The sequence below is a fragment of the Scomber japonicus genome, chromosome 1 (assembly GCF_027409825.1).
Source record: "Scomber japonicus isolate fScoJap1 chromosome 1, fScoJap1.pri, whole genome shotgun sequence".
NCBI classification, from domain to species: Eukaryota; Metazoa; Chordata; class Actinopteri; order Scombriformes; family Scombridae; genus Scomber; species Scomber japonicus.
In genome coordinates, this window is record NC_070578.1 from 27,785,270 (window position 1) to 27,803,232 (window position 17,963).

The 17,963-nt window shown below is 38.0% G+C and overlaps 1 protein-coding gene across 2 annotated transcripts in view; it reads right to left on the minus strand.

Annotated features, from left to right (window-relative positions):
• The window catches only part of LOC128357413 (protocadherin-9), a 202,719-nt gene that overhangs the window by 145,136 nt on the left and 39,620 nt on the right, over nucleotides 1-17,963 (minus strand). For both annotated transcript variants that reach the window (XM_053317762.1, XM_053317770.1), the window contains one exon: nucleotides 7,443-7,544. In XM_053317762.1, the coding sequence (XP_053173737.1) occupies nucleotides 7,443-7,544 (102 nt within the window). The remainder of the gene's footprint in view (nucleotides 1-7,442; nucleotides 7,545-17,963) is intronic.

Consider the following 17,963-nt stretch of genomic DNA (forward strand, 5'->3'; position numbering starts at 1 on the left):
CACAGTGACACCTACAAGGACTGTTTCTGACATGTCTAATGTCACCTTGGTGCAGTAAAACTGTGCAAAACTGTAGGGTTAATGTATGAATACTAGAAGTCAATGCTGATGTTCTCTAGTTTTGGCAGTTTTCCAAAAGTTATTTCATGACTACATGACTACATGTGACTGTACTTGCATATGTATATTCTCTCTCCACAAAGTATTTTGTGGGTGGCAAACATACCCTATGATCCATATTGCTTTTAGATATGAAATAGTCATATTTTCCATTTGGAATGGTATTTACCCTGAACTGTGTACATCTGAGAAAGCTGTTGTACTTTTGACACACAGACTCACTTCCTAATATTAATGGTTAGATTTTTCTTCATATTCTTCAAACACGCCACTTAGCTCTCATGAAACTGTTGAGTCCTAATATTTGTTCTTAGACAAATTTCACACTGTTAAATTCCATAGTGTCAACTAAACAGCAATTGTAAAAAAAAATAAATAAATAAGGAAGCACACACCTAAATGACGTCGACCTGTGTCATGTTAAGACTTCAGTTGTGTGGAACCAAAAATGTAAACTTCAATTGTCACAATCCAAGCCTTACCCTTGTGTCTTCCTGGGGCTACATAACACTCTGTGTAGATTCATAACTAAAACTGTGTGCACACAAAGCAAGAAATATGCATTTTTTTCATCCAGTTTATAAAGCCATGCATACACATGGTTCTATTTAATAAATCTCAGTCACTGCAGAACTTGGAGCACATGCACAGGCCTCATTTCCACTCCCACAGCTAGTCATAAATGGATGAAGATACACACTGAACCAGCCATTTTCATGTCAGATTGCTTTACCAGTTTCTACATCTGTCAGTGAAACAAACAGGAAAGAAGAAGAACCATTCTGTTGCATCAGCGAGGTTCTCCAACAGCAGAACAGCTGTCATTACGCACGTCTGGGTGGCTCTTTATATCGTCTATATCATTCATTTTTCACATGGACCTATAAACCATCACCGACAGTGATATGTCAGAAATATAATGTATGATGAGTTTTTAGTGCTCATATCTAATCCAATTTTACAAAGTGTGTAAAAATTATGGATAAAAATATACAAAATGAATAGCACAATTTAAAGTTGACTCATATGTAAATTAAAAAAATTATAAAATGAATCACACATTAATCAATGGTATGTTACGTATGGTCTAAAAAACGTGTGACGTGTGCACATTCTCACTGCACATTCTGTGTTTAGAAGTACCAGTTTATGTGCAAGAAATGGTGTATGCATGTTTTTTGTGCATATGTATCATTTATGCATCTGGCCCCTGGTGTTTTTCCTCCACTTCCCATTCCGTGTGTGTGTTTATGGCATAGGCGTGTCTGTTCTCTGTGTCTCTGTCTCTCTCCCTTCACACCTGCTGCTCATACTGGACCTAGTCATCACTAGTCATACCGGCTACAAATGCCCTGCTCAGTCTACCAGTCCCAGTACCATTGCCAAACAAGTTCCTCATCTCATTTGTCTGCCCTGCCTGCCTGTTGTCCGCCCTCTCTCTTGATTCCCTCAGCTCTGCAAACCTGCCAGCCTTTAGCCCATACATCCAGCCAACCTTCCTCCCAAATAACCCCCTGCCTCATGTTGGTTAATAAAACCTTTTAACTGTTACCAGTCTGAGTCTTGGGTTCACCTGTTCAGCCTCATAACACTCTTTACTTCTCACCATACATTGTCTAATTTTTTTAACACTGAAAAGAAGGAACTGAAGCTAAATAAGCATGTCCCTAAATTGTAAATACATTTAATTTGATGGGACATTAAGTGTAACAATGGTTTTTATAGAGACATAAAGAAAACTCTTGTGGGGATACAGCATTGATTGTTTTGGATTCCTCCCACACCAATATTTTAATACATTTGGAAACTCCACTGTTCTAGATAATGGTAATAGATATACATGGCAGTAAATATATTGATCCTAAGTCTGGGGACCGCAGAGTGAAAAACTCCCAATAAATCAATTGGACATATGTAGTCGACGAGGTGACTTTTCCAGTAACTTAATGTATTTATCTTGCTGACAACAACTAGCGCAGAGGATGCAATTTGTGGTACGTTGTGACTACTTTACATGATATACTTAAGCCTCCAATCCTCTCCCTGAGATTTTTTGCATAAGATTAAACGATTAATGAAGGGAAGGTGTCTGCTCAACAGTCGTCCCCAAGATTCTCTAACCATAGGAGGGAATCTTTTCAGCCAGCTGTGCCTTTTCATGTTCACGTTTTGCCACTCTCTAAACCCCTCCCTCACCGTGCAACAACTCCCTGATGCACTCCGAATGACAGAGGAAAGGAAATTATCGAACACCAATACAATAAAGCTGTCTGGTAATTTAATAGGGCTGCTGAGTAGGGGCACTGTGGCCATCTTGCTTTGAGGCGATAATGAGAGTCATCATTCCCTCTTGGGCTGGAAGAAAAGGGCCTCCTCTGTGATGATGGTGCACGTGTGTGTGTGTGTGTGTGTGTGTGTGTGTGTGTGTGTGTGTGTGTGTGTGTGTTTGAATGCGGTTGCATGCGTATGTTTGTCTTTGAGCTTCCTCAGTCCAGTGAGGCCCAATAAGCAAACAGCACAGTGCTTTAACTAAGCCAGAGAGATCTTCCATTGAATACAGCTTGGGGGAGGTCTCTCTCTTAGAATTCTGTTCATTAAATCAGGCTAAAGTCCAAATATTGACTTTGTAAGCTCCATATATCATATTACAGATCCCTCAACCATTTATATGTTTGGGGAATATATTTCAAGTTAATAGAAGAAAGCTGAAGGATAAATGAAACATTTGATAACTGAACTTTATATAAATTATTATCTAATAGGCGAAGTAGCTGTGATGTATCACTACAAGTGACAAGGTGTTACCATTGGACTTGTACTCATGAGAATCATTGATCAAACCATAAGCAGAGGGCTATTTTCGTGTTTTTTTAAATCCCCAGTAAAGTTTCCATTTGATTAAACCATACAAATCCAAGAACAACGTCTACAAGCAGCTTTGTGGACATTAAAGGAGATCCTAAGAGGTACTATCTGAGATATTTACGTACTGCGCTATTGCATCTGTAGTTCTATAATAAATCTGATGTATTGTAAGGCAAGGCAAGGCAATACACAATGGCAACTCAATGTGCTTTCCATAAAATAAACATTTAACAGTAAGAATTGGAAATAAAAAACATGAACCCCCCCCCCCCCCCCCCCCCCTCCCCATTAATAATACAAAATGAAATAAAAACAAAGTACAGAAAAATAGAAAGAGAGAGAAATAAAATACTAGAATAGAGCATTAAATGTAAGGTTGAGGCATACAATTATGATTTCCTTTAAAATAATTAAAAGGACATAGAGTGCAAATGAAAGATTAACATTTAAAATGCTTTGAAGGAGCTCAATCGTAAGCACAGGAGAAGAGAAGTGTTTTTAACCTTGATTTGTTCCAGTTGTGTGCAGCATAACAGCTAAGCTGCCTCACCATGTCTGGTTTGAACTCTGGGCTCCACTATCTGACCTGAGTCAGTAGATCTCAGAGCTCTACAGGGTTTATATTCTACTAACATGTCATTCATGTATTCTGGACCTAAACCATTCAGTGATTTGTAGACCAGTAGCAGAACTTTAAAATCTATTCTATAGCTGACTGGGAGCCAGTGTAAAGACTTTAGAACTGGAGTAATGTGCTCTGATCTCTTTGTTCTGGTTAAAACTCGAGCTGCAGCGTTCTGAATGAGCTGCAACTGTTTAATGCTTTTTTGTGGGAGTCCAGTCAGAAGACTGTTGCAGTAGTCGAGTCTACTTGAGATGAAAGCATGAATCAACTTTTCCTGGTCTGTTTGAGACATAAAACCCTTCACTCTGGATATGTTCTTAAGCTGATAGAAGGCTGTTTTGGTGATTGATTTGATATGACTGCTGAAGGTCAAATCTGAGTATCAGCACGCCAAGGTTTCGGACTTGGTCCCTAGTTTTAAGAGAGAGTGACTCGAGATGTTTAGTGACAGCAATCCTCTTCTCTTTATTGCCAAAAACAATTACCTCAGTTTTGTTCTGATTTAATTGAGGGAAATTTTGGTTCATCCAATGTGTTACTTGCTCTAAACAGTGACACAATGACTGTATTGGACTGTAGTCATCTGGGGACAGTCCTAGGTATATCTGCGTGTCATCTGCATAACAGTGATAGTCTACATTAGAGTTCTGCAGAATTTGGCCCAAGGGCAGCATATATAGGCTGAACAGAAGGGGTCCAAGAACTGATCCCTGAGGAACTCCACATGTCATAGCCACTCGATCAGATTCATAACTTCCAATGGTCACAAAATAACTCTGCTCTTCCAAGTAGGACCTAAACCATTCTCGGACTGTTCCAAGGTCAGAAGCCTGATTGAAATTTGTCAAAAAGGCCACTGGAGTTCAAGAAATTGAGTTGATTATAAACCACTTTCTCAACGATCTTGGCTATAAAAGGAAGATTTGAGATCTGTAGTCGGTTAACATGGAAGCATCCAGCGTTCTCTTTTTTAAGAGTGGCTTAATGGCAGCTTTTAGGGGTTTAGGAAACATGCCTGATTGAAATGAGCTATTTATTATTTGTCGCGAGTTCACAATAATTTTTTTAAAAGTCTGATGGCATTGTATCAAGACAGCATGTTGATGGTTTTAAATGCTGAACTGACTTTTGGTCAACTGTATTAAATTCTGACATCGCAGTTGAGTTATTCCTGGGAGGTCTTAAGGATTGCATCATTTTATTGTTTTGTGTTGATATTTAAGCTTATGGGCTGGATTTTTGGAGAAAGCAAGCAAATTCATTTCATTTTTCTGTGGAAAGGAGTTCTGGAGCGATCTGTTTAGGGGTGTGTGTAAGCTTATCAACCATAGCAAACAGTGTGCGAGTGCTGTTGTTCTTATTAATAATAGTGTCACTGTCTAGCCTTGAGTAACTCATAGTTAAAATGACAAAGACTTTGTTTGTAAAGGTCATGGTGAATTTGAAGTTTTGTTTTTCTCACGCTCTGCTTTCCTGCATTCTTTACCATCATAGTGTTCCTCCATGGTGTTTTCTTTCTGATCAAGGTCGTCTTAGTTTTAATAGGTGCAACAGCATCCATGACATTTGAGATTTTCCAGTTAAATTTATCCAGGAGTTCATCAGCTGACTCTGCACTCACAGTTGGTGACATAGCTATAGGACTAAGGAGAAAGCAAGAGAGCGACAGAGAAAAAAGGGAACCTTACACAATCCCTATACCGGCTGAATAGTGAAAGCAGCATGTTAGCGGCAACAGCTTGAGTCCTCCATCAGGCTTCACAGGATGCGTTCAGGCACAGTATTGAGTGTAGGTCACACATGTTTTGGCAGTGCCCTGAGACCAATACACAATCACTGTAGTGAAAATTGTACAAATAGATTTGCATAAAAGCATAAAAATACATTTCGGGTCACAGTTACATGAGTGTCGTGCAAGGGAAATGCAAGGTGTTAGGCAACCTGTGTAAAAAGCTGCATTGATTAAAATAGAAAAATCTGTTGTGTCAGATGTGTGAGATAGAGGACTGAAAAACATGGCTGAAAGGTGTCCTGTTTAGACAAGCTGTTAGGACAACCGTTTCAAAACACTCCAGTGTAGATGAGACTGGCAGCAGAATGTTAGAGTAGGTTTATGCAGTGCTTGCTTTCATTCTGTGCCAAGTATACTGTATACATTGTAAGTTTAACATACTTAAATATGGCCTATGGGGCATATGTGTGATTGTGTGGGGGCAGGAGAAGACACCAGGCAGAAGTCAAAAGCCATCTTGTACTTGCACACACAAGGGATAAAGTATTCAGACATGGCACTCAAAGAAAGTTGAAAAACCTTTCTACTGCTTACTATTCCAGTAACCATAATGCACATACAAGTGTCTCTCTCTCACTCTGCACACACAAGAGTGACACAAAAATTACAACTTTCAATATATATTTGATCTAAAGGTTATTGCTTATAGTTTCCACATCAATTTAATCTATTGTGCTGATTGTAGCCTCAATGATAAAACCAGTACAGCACACAAGGGCTGTACCTGAGGGCTTTATCCCAACCCATGGGAGTTTGGGTAGGAGGGACTTCACCTCCCTGTGTTTACATTGTGTCTGTACCATCCTCTTGTGAGCTATTCCCATTTGTTGATAGTGAACTCAAAGGAGCAAAACAAGTGATAAATGTTTAATGTGGGGGAAAACAGACAGTATGACTAAATTACAAGATAAGTATTAGTAAAACAAATCGGTACAAAACCAGTTTCCCTCCTTTAGCTTTTATAGGGAAACAAGTACTTCAAAGCATATAAAACACAATGTCAAATGCAGTCATCAATTCATTGTGAGTTTTGCTGCATATATGCACATATTTACATTTTTAAGCTTGGACTAACACACATGGTTAAGCATATTGGCCCTTATTATAATCACTTAGATATAGTTCACTAGACAAAAGCATAAGGGCAGCAGCAATATAAAATATGCTTAAAATGAGGAGACACACACATGGCTGCCACACAGGGGCTCTATTGACAACAACTTATTCAAATCAATATCTAACCAATGGATTCACTAATGCCTAAGTGAAGACCTTGAACTCAAATAAAACATTTAAAAAACAACCTCATGTTTTCCAGCTGAATAACCGATCTATACAAGAGACAGATTGAAAAAAATACAAAGTGGATAGAACTCTTTCTATACAAGAATATCCAACCACCTTTGTGTATGTACAATAGACAGTGATGTGTAAGGACTTTAAAGACTGCAAATTATTCCTGTATCATGACAGTGCAAAAGTAAATAAACTTGGCACTGCCGTTTATAATGGAGGGAGAATATGGTAAGACTCCTAGTTTGCAAGAAACCCTCCCCATGTTGATGTATTGTATTTGATAACAGAGAGTAAGAAAAACTGACATCATTAAGATTCACCAGTGTGCAAGCACCGCAACACAAGCAAACTCCTCCAACCCCCAGATGACTATGAAGCACTGTGTTTTCTAAGCATGGAGGTAATGAGACAAATACTTATTACTCAAGTAAAAATGGCATGAATATTAGCATTGCATTAGGGCATGAATTTAATGATGTTGTAAGTACAATATGACACGGTAACTGTGAGGCAAAAAATGCTTAAACATTGTATAGGGAAGAAGGAAAAAATCTGAAGGAAGCAGTCTGCTCAGTGTCTCACATAAAAGCATAGAAGCGTGTATGGAGTTATGAATGAGAAAATTATGCTGAAATCATAATATAACTGAACATGTTAGCAAAACTGCTGTACAACATAATTTTAGTTAATTGAAGATGAATCTATGGAGATTGTTTCATGAGAAATGGGACCATCAGTACTCACTAAAGGGGTGCAAGGGGTCCAATATTCAGGGTTCAGCTCAGCTCGCGGACGAAGGTCCAGATATTCAGGGTTGAGTTCAGTTCGGGCACGAGTTAACGTTCCCTTCATGGAAGATTGAAAAAGAAAAGAATTAGAATGGCTTATTTAGCTTTACTTTGTCATTTAGGTAGGACGTGTCAGTTTTGAGAGGTGAAAAATCCCAATATGTTTCACTCTGGTGCAAAAAGAACACAATAACAATATAAAATTCTTGACAATATCTAAGTCATGATTCTTAACAAACAAATGTTCACTGCCCTCAAAAGAGCTTGACTCTGTACTGCCATTACTTTACTGAATACAGATATACTATTAGCAAGAAAATCATTACCTATAATGACTATTCATAGTAGAGCAATTAAAAAATGCCAAATCAACATTTCACAATGAATTTTCAACAGAAATTCATATAAAATGAAGAGCAAATTATATTCCAAATGAGGTTAGAATCTAGTTTTCCATTTCTGAGGCCCTATGGCCTAAATGACAGGCCAGTGGAATGGACTGAATCTGCTGGGCCCCATGAGGTCTATGATATATACTGTAATTATCTGCTGATTCTCAAAATGGCTGTGTGTAATGAGGCTATGCTGCATGAAGCCCCAGGCATAAATCACTGTCTTTAACTGACTTCCAGATGACCAACAACAACGCAGAGCAGAAGCAGAGAGAAAGGAGGGGATGGGTTATCTGGGTAGCAGCACTATATAGCATCCAACTTGTGCTTCTTATCAGCACAAGCCATATTGTTAGCCAAACTTGCTTATTTAAGACAGTTTCCTGTCTCCTAAAAATAGTCAACTCACTTGCATATATTCTCAGTTATTTATCTGTTTAGAGCTTGGCTACCAATATATTAACTGCTTGCTGCTTTATTTAGCAATGCAACATAGGTGGAGACTTTTTTCTTGAAGCTGTGTTAGACTCGACTATGTTGAATGGCGTTATGCCAGTCTGTCTGTCAGGCTGTCTGCTGTCATTGGCATAAAACTGTTCCCATAATCTGACTCACACACAGGCATAAACAAATACACTGTTACCACCCCCATCCCAAGACACACACATACACATGCATTTTAAATATGGAGTCTTTTCAAGCATATACAGAATCAGTTAACGGTGACTGTGTTGGGTGTATATCTCAACATAATAGGCAGAGTTGGAATGGTTTGGTGACATACTGTACAATTTAAACAGAAACAGCAATTTCATCTTTTGACTGCACTGTATTAACTGCATGAAAGTATATAATATTTTATGAATTATTATTAAATTATACAATAAATTAATGCAAACTTTTCAATAAAATACCATCCTTACTGTCACCAATTTAGCCTTTGAGGTCACTCAAAAAAGGGGGTTGTATTTCTTAAATTATTTCAGTTGACTCCGGAGAACAAGTTTAGGAAAAATAATAGGAAAACATTTTAAACTTCAGATTTAAGTACAATTTATTAACTATACAGTTCCATCAGGAAAAACAAACAACAGGCAACAGTAAATTAGATAAAAGGTATTATATACACAATCATAAAACATAAGCTTCACCACATCAGCTTGAAAGATGAACAGTAAAAATTGTTTAAAGTGTCAGAAATAAAATAAAGTATCTCAGAGTTTTAAGAGCAATGGTATTTTTCCTCATCACTAAGCCTCTACATTACAGGCTTTCTAACTTCAGCCTCCCTGCAAGCCAGTTTCTTTGTTCTGTAGCCTGTAATAGCAAAATAGCAAAATGAAAGATTTGCAATGTTGATTAAAAGGTTACCAAACAAGCATCAAAGCAATATAGTGGCCACCGTCATTCAAAAAAGTATGTGTGCCATTTACCTAATGCAGTGAAAATATAATTGATTGTATTCATAATGTCACATTATCTCAAACTATTACTGGGGGCAAAAAATCAACACTTTTCTAATTCTCCAAAAATGAATTGTTGCAACACTCAGTGTAAAATGTATGGTTTCTATGTGGCCAACATACACATCTGTGTGTGTGTGCGTGTGTGAGTGAGAGAGGGAGAGAGAGGGAGAGAGAGGGAGAGAGAGGGGGAGAGAGAGAGAGAGAGAGAGAGAGAGAGAGAGAGAGAGAGAGAGAGAGACTTTCTCTATTGCTAACAAAATAAAACAGGGAAGACATATAGCATACAGACCAGACATTCCCAAATTCTTGGCGGAGCAGGTGTAACATGAGCATCATTATGGGGTTGCAGTCATTGGACAGAAATAAATTTTACCAACATCTACAAATGACATGTCTTTGTAGAAAATCTTCCTCAAAAACAAAATGCCACTAGACCCCTGCCTTAATCCTGTTAATATCACATCTCACTAATGAGGACTGCTGACAACAGCTGGCATTTCCTTACCATAGCCAGTGAGCTACAACAGCCAATACCATGGTCCATTATTACATTTTGGCCTGTACTTGTACCATGACAAGTAACATGGTAAAAAATACCACCCATTAGTGTGCCATACTTTTCATTAAACCATATGAAATGGTATTTTACGATGTTTCATTAGTTTTAAAACCCAAACAGTTCTCCATTAAGTCTCAAAACCTCATCACTGAATTGGGAGGAAGTTTTTGATTTTGACGATGCAATTAGAATTGATAACAAAATGTGGCAGTGCATCTTAGCTTCGTGTTCCATGCAGGTTGCAGTTATTAACTTTCGTAAAATACTAAAAATCTTATTTGTGTGGACTTATTATGTGTCATTTTAACAAGAGACTTTTCTAACAACTGATACCACACACATTCTTCCTATTATTGGAGAAAAAAATAGGAAAATATGTGACAGTGGGATAGAGCAACACTCAGAACCTTTATCTCATTATGCATCTTCTTAATATATTCCACTGTCTGTCACTCTAATTAATGGCAGTCTTTCTCCATAAACTGCCCAGAATGTGAGATTATTTATTAGTACGTAGTCATTTATCACTAGTATGATAAGTGACAGAGAGAGTGGAAGTGAGAGTTGGCAACATTATAATTGATCATTTTTCACTCCACAATGTCAGAGTGATCGTGGTAAATCCTTGGTTGCAGTGCGTGATACTGTCAACACTGACAATAAAAATAAGGTGCATGAATAGAAAAGGTTATTGAGATTGATTGAGTCCTGGCAGTGACATGGGGTTTCAATACACTTTTCCATTACCTGAAATGGCAAAAGTAGAACACTTTGGATCGAAATGGTGCAGCCAAAGAAAAAGATAATTAAAGTTATGGGAGCTCAAAAGAATGAAGTGTCTAGGTTTGCCTTGTTATTTTCTGCTTTATTTAGCAGAAATGGTTTCATGGTGCATATATATTTCCTCTTCATTTACCTGAATTTGACATTAAAATTGTTATTGTGACTTATACATTTAAAAAGTCAAAATTATTGATTGTATATAAAAAACTAAAATTAAAATTATCTCCAAAGCTGGTAAAAATCCAATAATTCTATGCAATGGATTTCAAGTTGTGCTGTGACTGATTTGGTTTTTTGTTTGTCTTTTTAGCTTGTGTTTGTTTGTTTGTTTGTTTCTTATTTTTCATTAAAATGCCATAGCTGCTGATGAGACTGAGGCTGGCATGACTAATGAATGTTAATGAAGTCCCACACTGAAAGAGGTCCAGCTACTTACAGTGTTTTAAGGGGGCAACTGCAATACAAATGGACACCAAGATGGGACTGAAATTAAATAAGCTACACACCAAAATGCAGTCACAACAGCCTGTGGCAACAGACGTTTGGTCATTTTGTAACCAGAAGCATGTTCTACAACTATGCTGCAGTGGCATAGGGGCTGATGAATACATTTTCAGTTAGTGTGGGTGGGACTGGGATCCATCATGACCAGTTACATCACAACAATCTGCACAAAAAAGCCCCTCCCAACAAGTAAATGATCTTAGGTGTGAGATGCAATATAATCACAAATGAATATATGACACCTTATTTTCACTTGGGAGGATATACAGTAGCACATTTGCTTAATGTGTTGTTCGTGTCACTGAGAAACCATTAGGCCTACTCAATACAAGAAAATGTTCATTGAGTCACTCAGGATTGCTGGTGGACAGCAGGGACAGTTTGACAACAGGAAGGTGCATCCACCAGCCATTTACTGAAATCTACAGAGAGTAATGACACTTCTATGGTTCCTCTTCCCACACATCCTGGTGTACAGTCTTTTCCACAACCAAACATACAATTTGGAACGAAAAATGTAATACGTTATTTTCCCTGAGAGATGGATTTGTCACTATGCACGAGGGGAAATTGTTCAGGGTTTTTGTTTGTGTGTTCTTGAATGTGTCTTTCAATGAAAGAACTGAAATTATGACAGAGCAGGGTTGATCACCTGAGCAATGCAAGTACAGATCCACCAAAAAAACCTTCACATCTAAATTTTGATACCTGTGCTGACAATTTCGGCATGCATGCAAGTTACACTCAGCATTGGTTTCCAGTTCATCACAGGCTGACCTACATTGACATACATAGACAATGTGATTGTGCGATTTAGAGTGTGCAGTTTATCTAAAACTGTAAGTATTTGAACTACTGGAGTTAAGAGGAGCACATGAGGTGCACATGAATTCCAACACAAGACTGTCTTGCTGTGAAGGGACAATACTAAGTGCTGTCGGAACTACACCTACCTTTGCAATTTAATACAGTCAAGTTCATATTGAGTCACCAAGATACCAAATGGGCTCCAGTGGTGGAAAAAACACTTGACAACTAGACTTTGTCAGCAGAAAGCTCTGCCATATGCCATCATGAATGTGGAGCCCTTTGCGAAATAGCTCTGTGCAGAAAATGTGTTTTCTGCAAATGAGTGTTTCTAGGTACTTCTGTTGTGAACATGCTGTTAGCAGTTGAGAGGGATGCAGTCACGATGTTGAATGCATTGGTTTAAGTTACTTTGGACAAACGTGTCTGTTAAATTAATGTATGTTATGAATGCTTGTATCTTACCATATCATAGTAACTGGTCAGTTTAAAAAAAGTTCTTATTATTAACAATTTGTGTTGCTTGATATGAAAAACACATAAAAGTAAGAATAATAACATATGAGTGAAAGTCTCAGAGGACCTGCAGAGCCTTTCTGTTGAACTTGTCTGTATACTGTGGGCTGAGAAGATGATTTTCATTAGGGGATGAAACACACTTTAATTAGCTTTATACCATTAGTCTGGCCCTTCCAAGACTTCAGAGTCACAGCAGACCTTTAGTTCTGTTTAATTACCTTAGAGATACCACTGCATGCACTCTTCCTTGATATCACAAGACAACATTTGTTTCTCAACAAGTGTGTGTGTGTGTGTGTGTGTGTGTGTGTGTGTGTGTGTGTGTGTGTGTGGTGTGTGTGTGTGTGTGTTTGTGTGTGTGTGTGTGTGTGTGTGTGTGTGTGTGTGTGTGTGTACTGCTAAGAAAAGAACATGACGTTTATCTTGTGACTAGTGGTAAGACTCATGGGGGGAAAACGATACATTACACGTTATGTGGATGAGTCATTCAGGAAGGCCTTTGGTCATGATTTATTTACTTACCCATGTATTTATTTAATTATTAAATGTATTACAGGAAATAAGCATTTAATTATAATAACTGTATTTCTTAAGATGTTGGCAGAGAAAAGTGAGTACAGTTGTCTGAACAGATGATATATAGCAGTAAGCATATTTCACATACAGTAATTTTAATAGTTAACACTTAAAGCACAATAAAAATCAATCACAGCATCATCTGACTTGTCTCAGGAAATTGCCCAGTATGGGTTAATATATTATGGCCATAATCGCCCTGTGGCTGTCTCCTTCATAGCAGCCTGCTGACTTATAATCAGGAGCTGTGGTTATGCAAATGAGCCCATAAAGTGGCCCTGTGTGGGGAATCTCCCTCTGGACATCTGACTGAAATCAGCTGAGCAGTGTTGTCTGGTATTCCATAATCCAGACCCTACTTCATACCAAATAATTTGATTTTGCTGTTTGTTTTTCTTGGCCTGCTTTGTTTTGCCTGGATTCCATCACTGAACAAGAAATTGAAAAAAGAAAAAGAACATTTCAGAGGGATGCGGGGTGGGCTTGGAGGATTGTGCAGTTTGGACCCAAGAAAAGGCAAAGTGTGCAATGCAAAGGAAAATGGAGAGAAGGAAATCGGTGATGATTAGAAAATGAGAACACATAAGAGGATGCTACTAACTTATTTATATTAATCTGTTGAGATGGCTCGGCAAGAAAATCTGTGATTATTATTCTTTGATTTGCAAAGCTATGCTGTGATTGGCCCTTCCTTTGGTGGTGGCATTAAAGTTTATGGGACCCAGTGTTAAGCCCATTTCCACGCTCCCCATTCCACACACTAAGTATTGACATTCCATTTAAGTTGATGACAGTGAGGAGGGTATTTTATGACATGTAATGGAAATGCATGCAGCGGGTATTGCAGTAAAAAATATCACCCAATTACAAGGACATCTTTGCATAGTTGCAGAATAAAGAGGATATGCATGATGCACCTCTGCTTTGTTCAGAAAGAACAAAGGGAAAGGGATTCATCTCAGCCCTGCACCCCTCCACTCTCTCTGCTGTAGTAAAATACATACAAAGAGAATATTCTCTAATGAAAAGCCCACTGTGAGTGTATGTGTGTGCGTGCTGACAGAAACTAATATAGAGATTATGTTTGATATGATAATTAATTACACAAGTTTAAGAGTGCCCCTGCTACATGTAAATTAACATAGACACAATATTTAAAGTGTGTTCGGAGAGGGAGGAAATTTAATGTAATACTGCCTATTGTTAACATGGTTATTCAATGAAGGTACTTTGTGAGTGAATGGAAAACAAATTAGGTTAAAGTGTTGTGACAAGATAAATAAAACTTTGATCAATTAAGTGGTTAAAAAAAGACAGCAGTCCAGTACTCAATTGGGGCAGTCTTGCTGTTACAGTTTCATTCCTGAGCCACAGAGAAGCATTGATTCTCTCTGGCACCCTGTCCTACAGTCGATGCTGAGGCCAGCCCAAACCATTCTCAACAACCACTAATGGCTTCAAGGAATTCAGTTGGACTTGAGGTTGAATTCTAATAAGCAGATTTTATGAATTTGGAGTGCAGTGATGAGAAGGCAGAATGCTGCAGGTCGTCTGGAGAACACAGTGAATGCATTAACAAAGCAGTTCTCCGCCATTACTGCACAGTCGAAATGACTTCTGTTCTAAGATGCTGAAATAAGATTGAGGCAATAGAGAGGTCAGCTTTTCTGATTAAACATGATAGGCAACAGAAAAAAATGAAACCTGATTAAACAAACATTTTATCTGTTTTATGCACAGTTGCCTAAGGAACATAACTACTAATACTAATATATGATATTTATGTTAAGTAAAAAAAGTTGTATTTTCTACTTTCTTATTTTTCTCCTCAGTCCTTCAACTATTCTGTAAGAGTACCTTTCATCTTTCAAGTGTATGACTTCATCTCATTGGGGGTCTGTCTGTGCTTTTGGCCTTAGAATAGTGTTCTCTTGAAGGAGCCATGTACAAAAGGAGTAGAAAGTTGTTGCAGAGCAGCTAGTGGTTACTCTGAGTGTACTTTTCTAACTTTCATTTTCAGTGCATTTTCTTCTTGAGAAAAATAATCATTTCTAAAATAGGTAAACTCTCTGAATGTAGTTCAGCTATAGTTCAACTGTTCTGTGGTCATCGAACAGACTGGTGTAGTTTGTTTTTTTTCAAATATCCCTCATTACTCCTTTCACTTGAGGTTGGCATTTGTGCTGATATAAGTTATGAATACATAAATTTAAACTTAAATATCCACCATTCCCTTTACATTTAAAGTTATCCTTATGTACTGAGCCTTTGAATTTCAGAACCAGGGTTGAAAAGCATGTCATGTTAATTATTTCAAACCAAACCTTATGAATTCTTCAAAAATACAAATGACAAGAAGGGAAGACAGATGATCTGATGAAATCCATTGTAGAGGGATTGATAGAGACATAACCTCCTATTACATTATGCGGAGCACATGTGACAGCTGTTTTATACAGCTCCACGACCATCCTTACACAACACAGACATTTTCTGTCTGTCTCATGTATGTCTCAATCCATTTTCCTCTGTCTTTGTTCCTCCATCTAGTCAAAAGTTCTTTGTTCATTCTCGAACTGCTGCTCTGCTTCAAAAGAGCTCAGCGAATTGAAGAAGCTGTTGCAGTAAAAGTGCTGTGTTTAAGTCAACTGAGGATTCCCCCTTGAGGCCAAGCAATGCTTTCACCCATATAAGTCCAATTTACAAGCCATATGCCCACCTCCAGTCCCACTCTACCCCACCCTATTAAATATAAAACTGGACAATGAAGGGTAGAATAGTTGTAAGAATTTAAAGTAGCCTAAATCCATGGTATCCAATTTGTGCGTCTCTGTATGGGTTACAAAGTAAAAGGCTGCTGCCTGCCATTGAATATGAGCTACATAGAATGAGAGACATTATTCTCTAACCTCCTGCACTGAGAGCATTATATTACTTCCTTCCTGATGGGGATTCTTATGTTCTTCAAAACTACTGACTCACAAGATTGAATCCTGTACAGCCTTCAGGTAGAACACAGTGCACATGTAAACTGAATGGCAGCTTCTTTTTTTCTGTGCCAATTTTTGAACATTTATAGCAGCACAAGCAAGAGTGCAGGGCTCTAAGGATGGCATTGTCAGTTGGCCCAAACCACTTTGATCCAGTTGGAAGTGAGAAACAGCAGAGACTGCATGGGCAGCTAAGGTTTAAAAGCTAATGGGCTTTTAAACCTTTACCAAACTGATAAGCTAGCTGTATCATCCATGTTATGTTTAAGTAAATCCAACTGCAAGAGTGCAAGCTTTTCATGCAACCTCTTGAAAATGTATTTCACACTGCCTTCACTACTTACCCATTACCCATTTCAGAGGGAGCTGCTATGAGAGAACATTATGAATTCATACATGGAACAAACCGGCAATCAGCCAAGTGACAGTGTTGTGCAGGTTCTTCTGCTAATAGCTGAAGCATGAAAATAGCAGCGGACAAGTATGCACCTATCAGTAGCCAGCTTTGCCTGTAATTGTCAAGGTAATGTTGTTTAAAACTGGAAGTGTAGATCATTACATATGTCCTTAACAGTCCTCTAACCTTCATACACAGCCAACCAATCTTAAAGCAGTTTTAGAGAAAATCCCTTTGGGTGAATGTATACTTGTTTTCTATTTTTCCATTTTTTTTTAAATATTCAAAAGCGGTTAAATCAAACCCATGAGCAGTGCATGATTCCACTTGACTTTGCAAAAACTAGTCACTATTAGTCTTCTAGTCTGTCTCCTGCCTCCTTCTAAAAAAGGACTATATTAAATCATGCAAAGGTAATATCAGTCAAAAGTTGTTACTGGAAGCAGCTGTTTTGTTCTGTGGTTTTCCTTATCAGACACTGGTAGTCGCAGTTGGGTTCCAAATGTGGGGCAGAACCCACAAGGCTGAGACAAAAGTTTAACCATCAGACACTGATAGTCAATTAAAATTTCATCAATTGGTTGAAAGGATTCATAGATGTGTGTCTGTCAGCATGCTGAATGCTGTTTGAGAATGTTTATGTTTAAATGTTAGAGACCCTTACAGCTGACAGTGTGAGAAAATACCCATATTTGTCAGCACTTTTAAAGAAATCTGGAACTTGTATAGGAAGCCTTCTCTTTCAGACAGTCTTTTCACTTCTGATAAAGCATAAATCTCACCTTTGTCTCCCTTGTTCAAGTGTTGTTGTTTTTTCAAGTGGGGAATAGGCTCATTGTTGCCCCTCGTGGCTGTCAGGGAAAAACACCTACAAAGACTGCAGGTTGCACCAATTGTCAAGTATCAGTGGGTGGTGTTGTGGGTGCTGGATTACTTGCTACCTTATTTAAACAGCAGCACACAGCAACTTACCTAAGCTTTTCTACAAGAATCAATCAGGATTGTCACTACCATTAATATGTGTGCATTATACAACATGTTAATTTATTTAGTTGGATGAGATTCAATTAGATCCAACCAGCATCTCAATGTCACATGAATAATGTAGGAAATATTCTGTAATAATGTCTTGATTTAACATCTTGATGCAAACAGAACTGTACACGAAACACTTCAAACTCATTTAATGACCAAGTAAACTTAAGCAGCAGAAATATGGGTATATTAATTGCATTGAACCACAAGTCACATGACTTATCAAATCAGAACGAGGTGGTACATAATAATTGCAGCTGTGATTTACTTAAAGTTAGATAATTTTGTAGGTGTCAGTGCAAATGCAATAAATGTGAACTGGAGATGCAGATCTCTTTAGGGACATTCAGTTAAAAAGTCCCCTTGTGTTGAACTGTAAACACTGTATTTGTATATGTAAAATAAATCGTCCTTTTTCTTAGCTATTGCAATCATATTATCAACTCTGT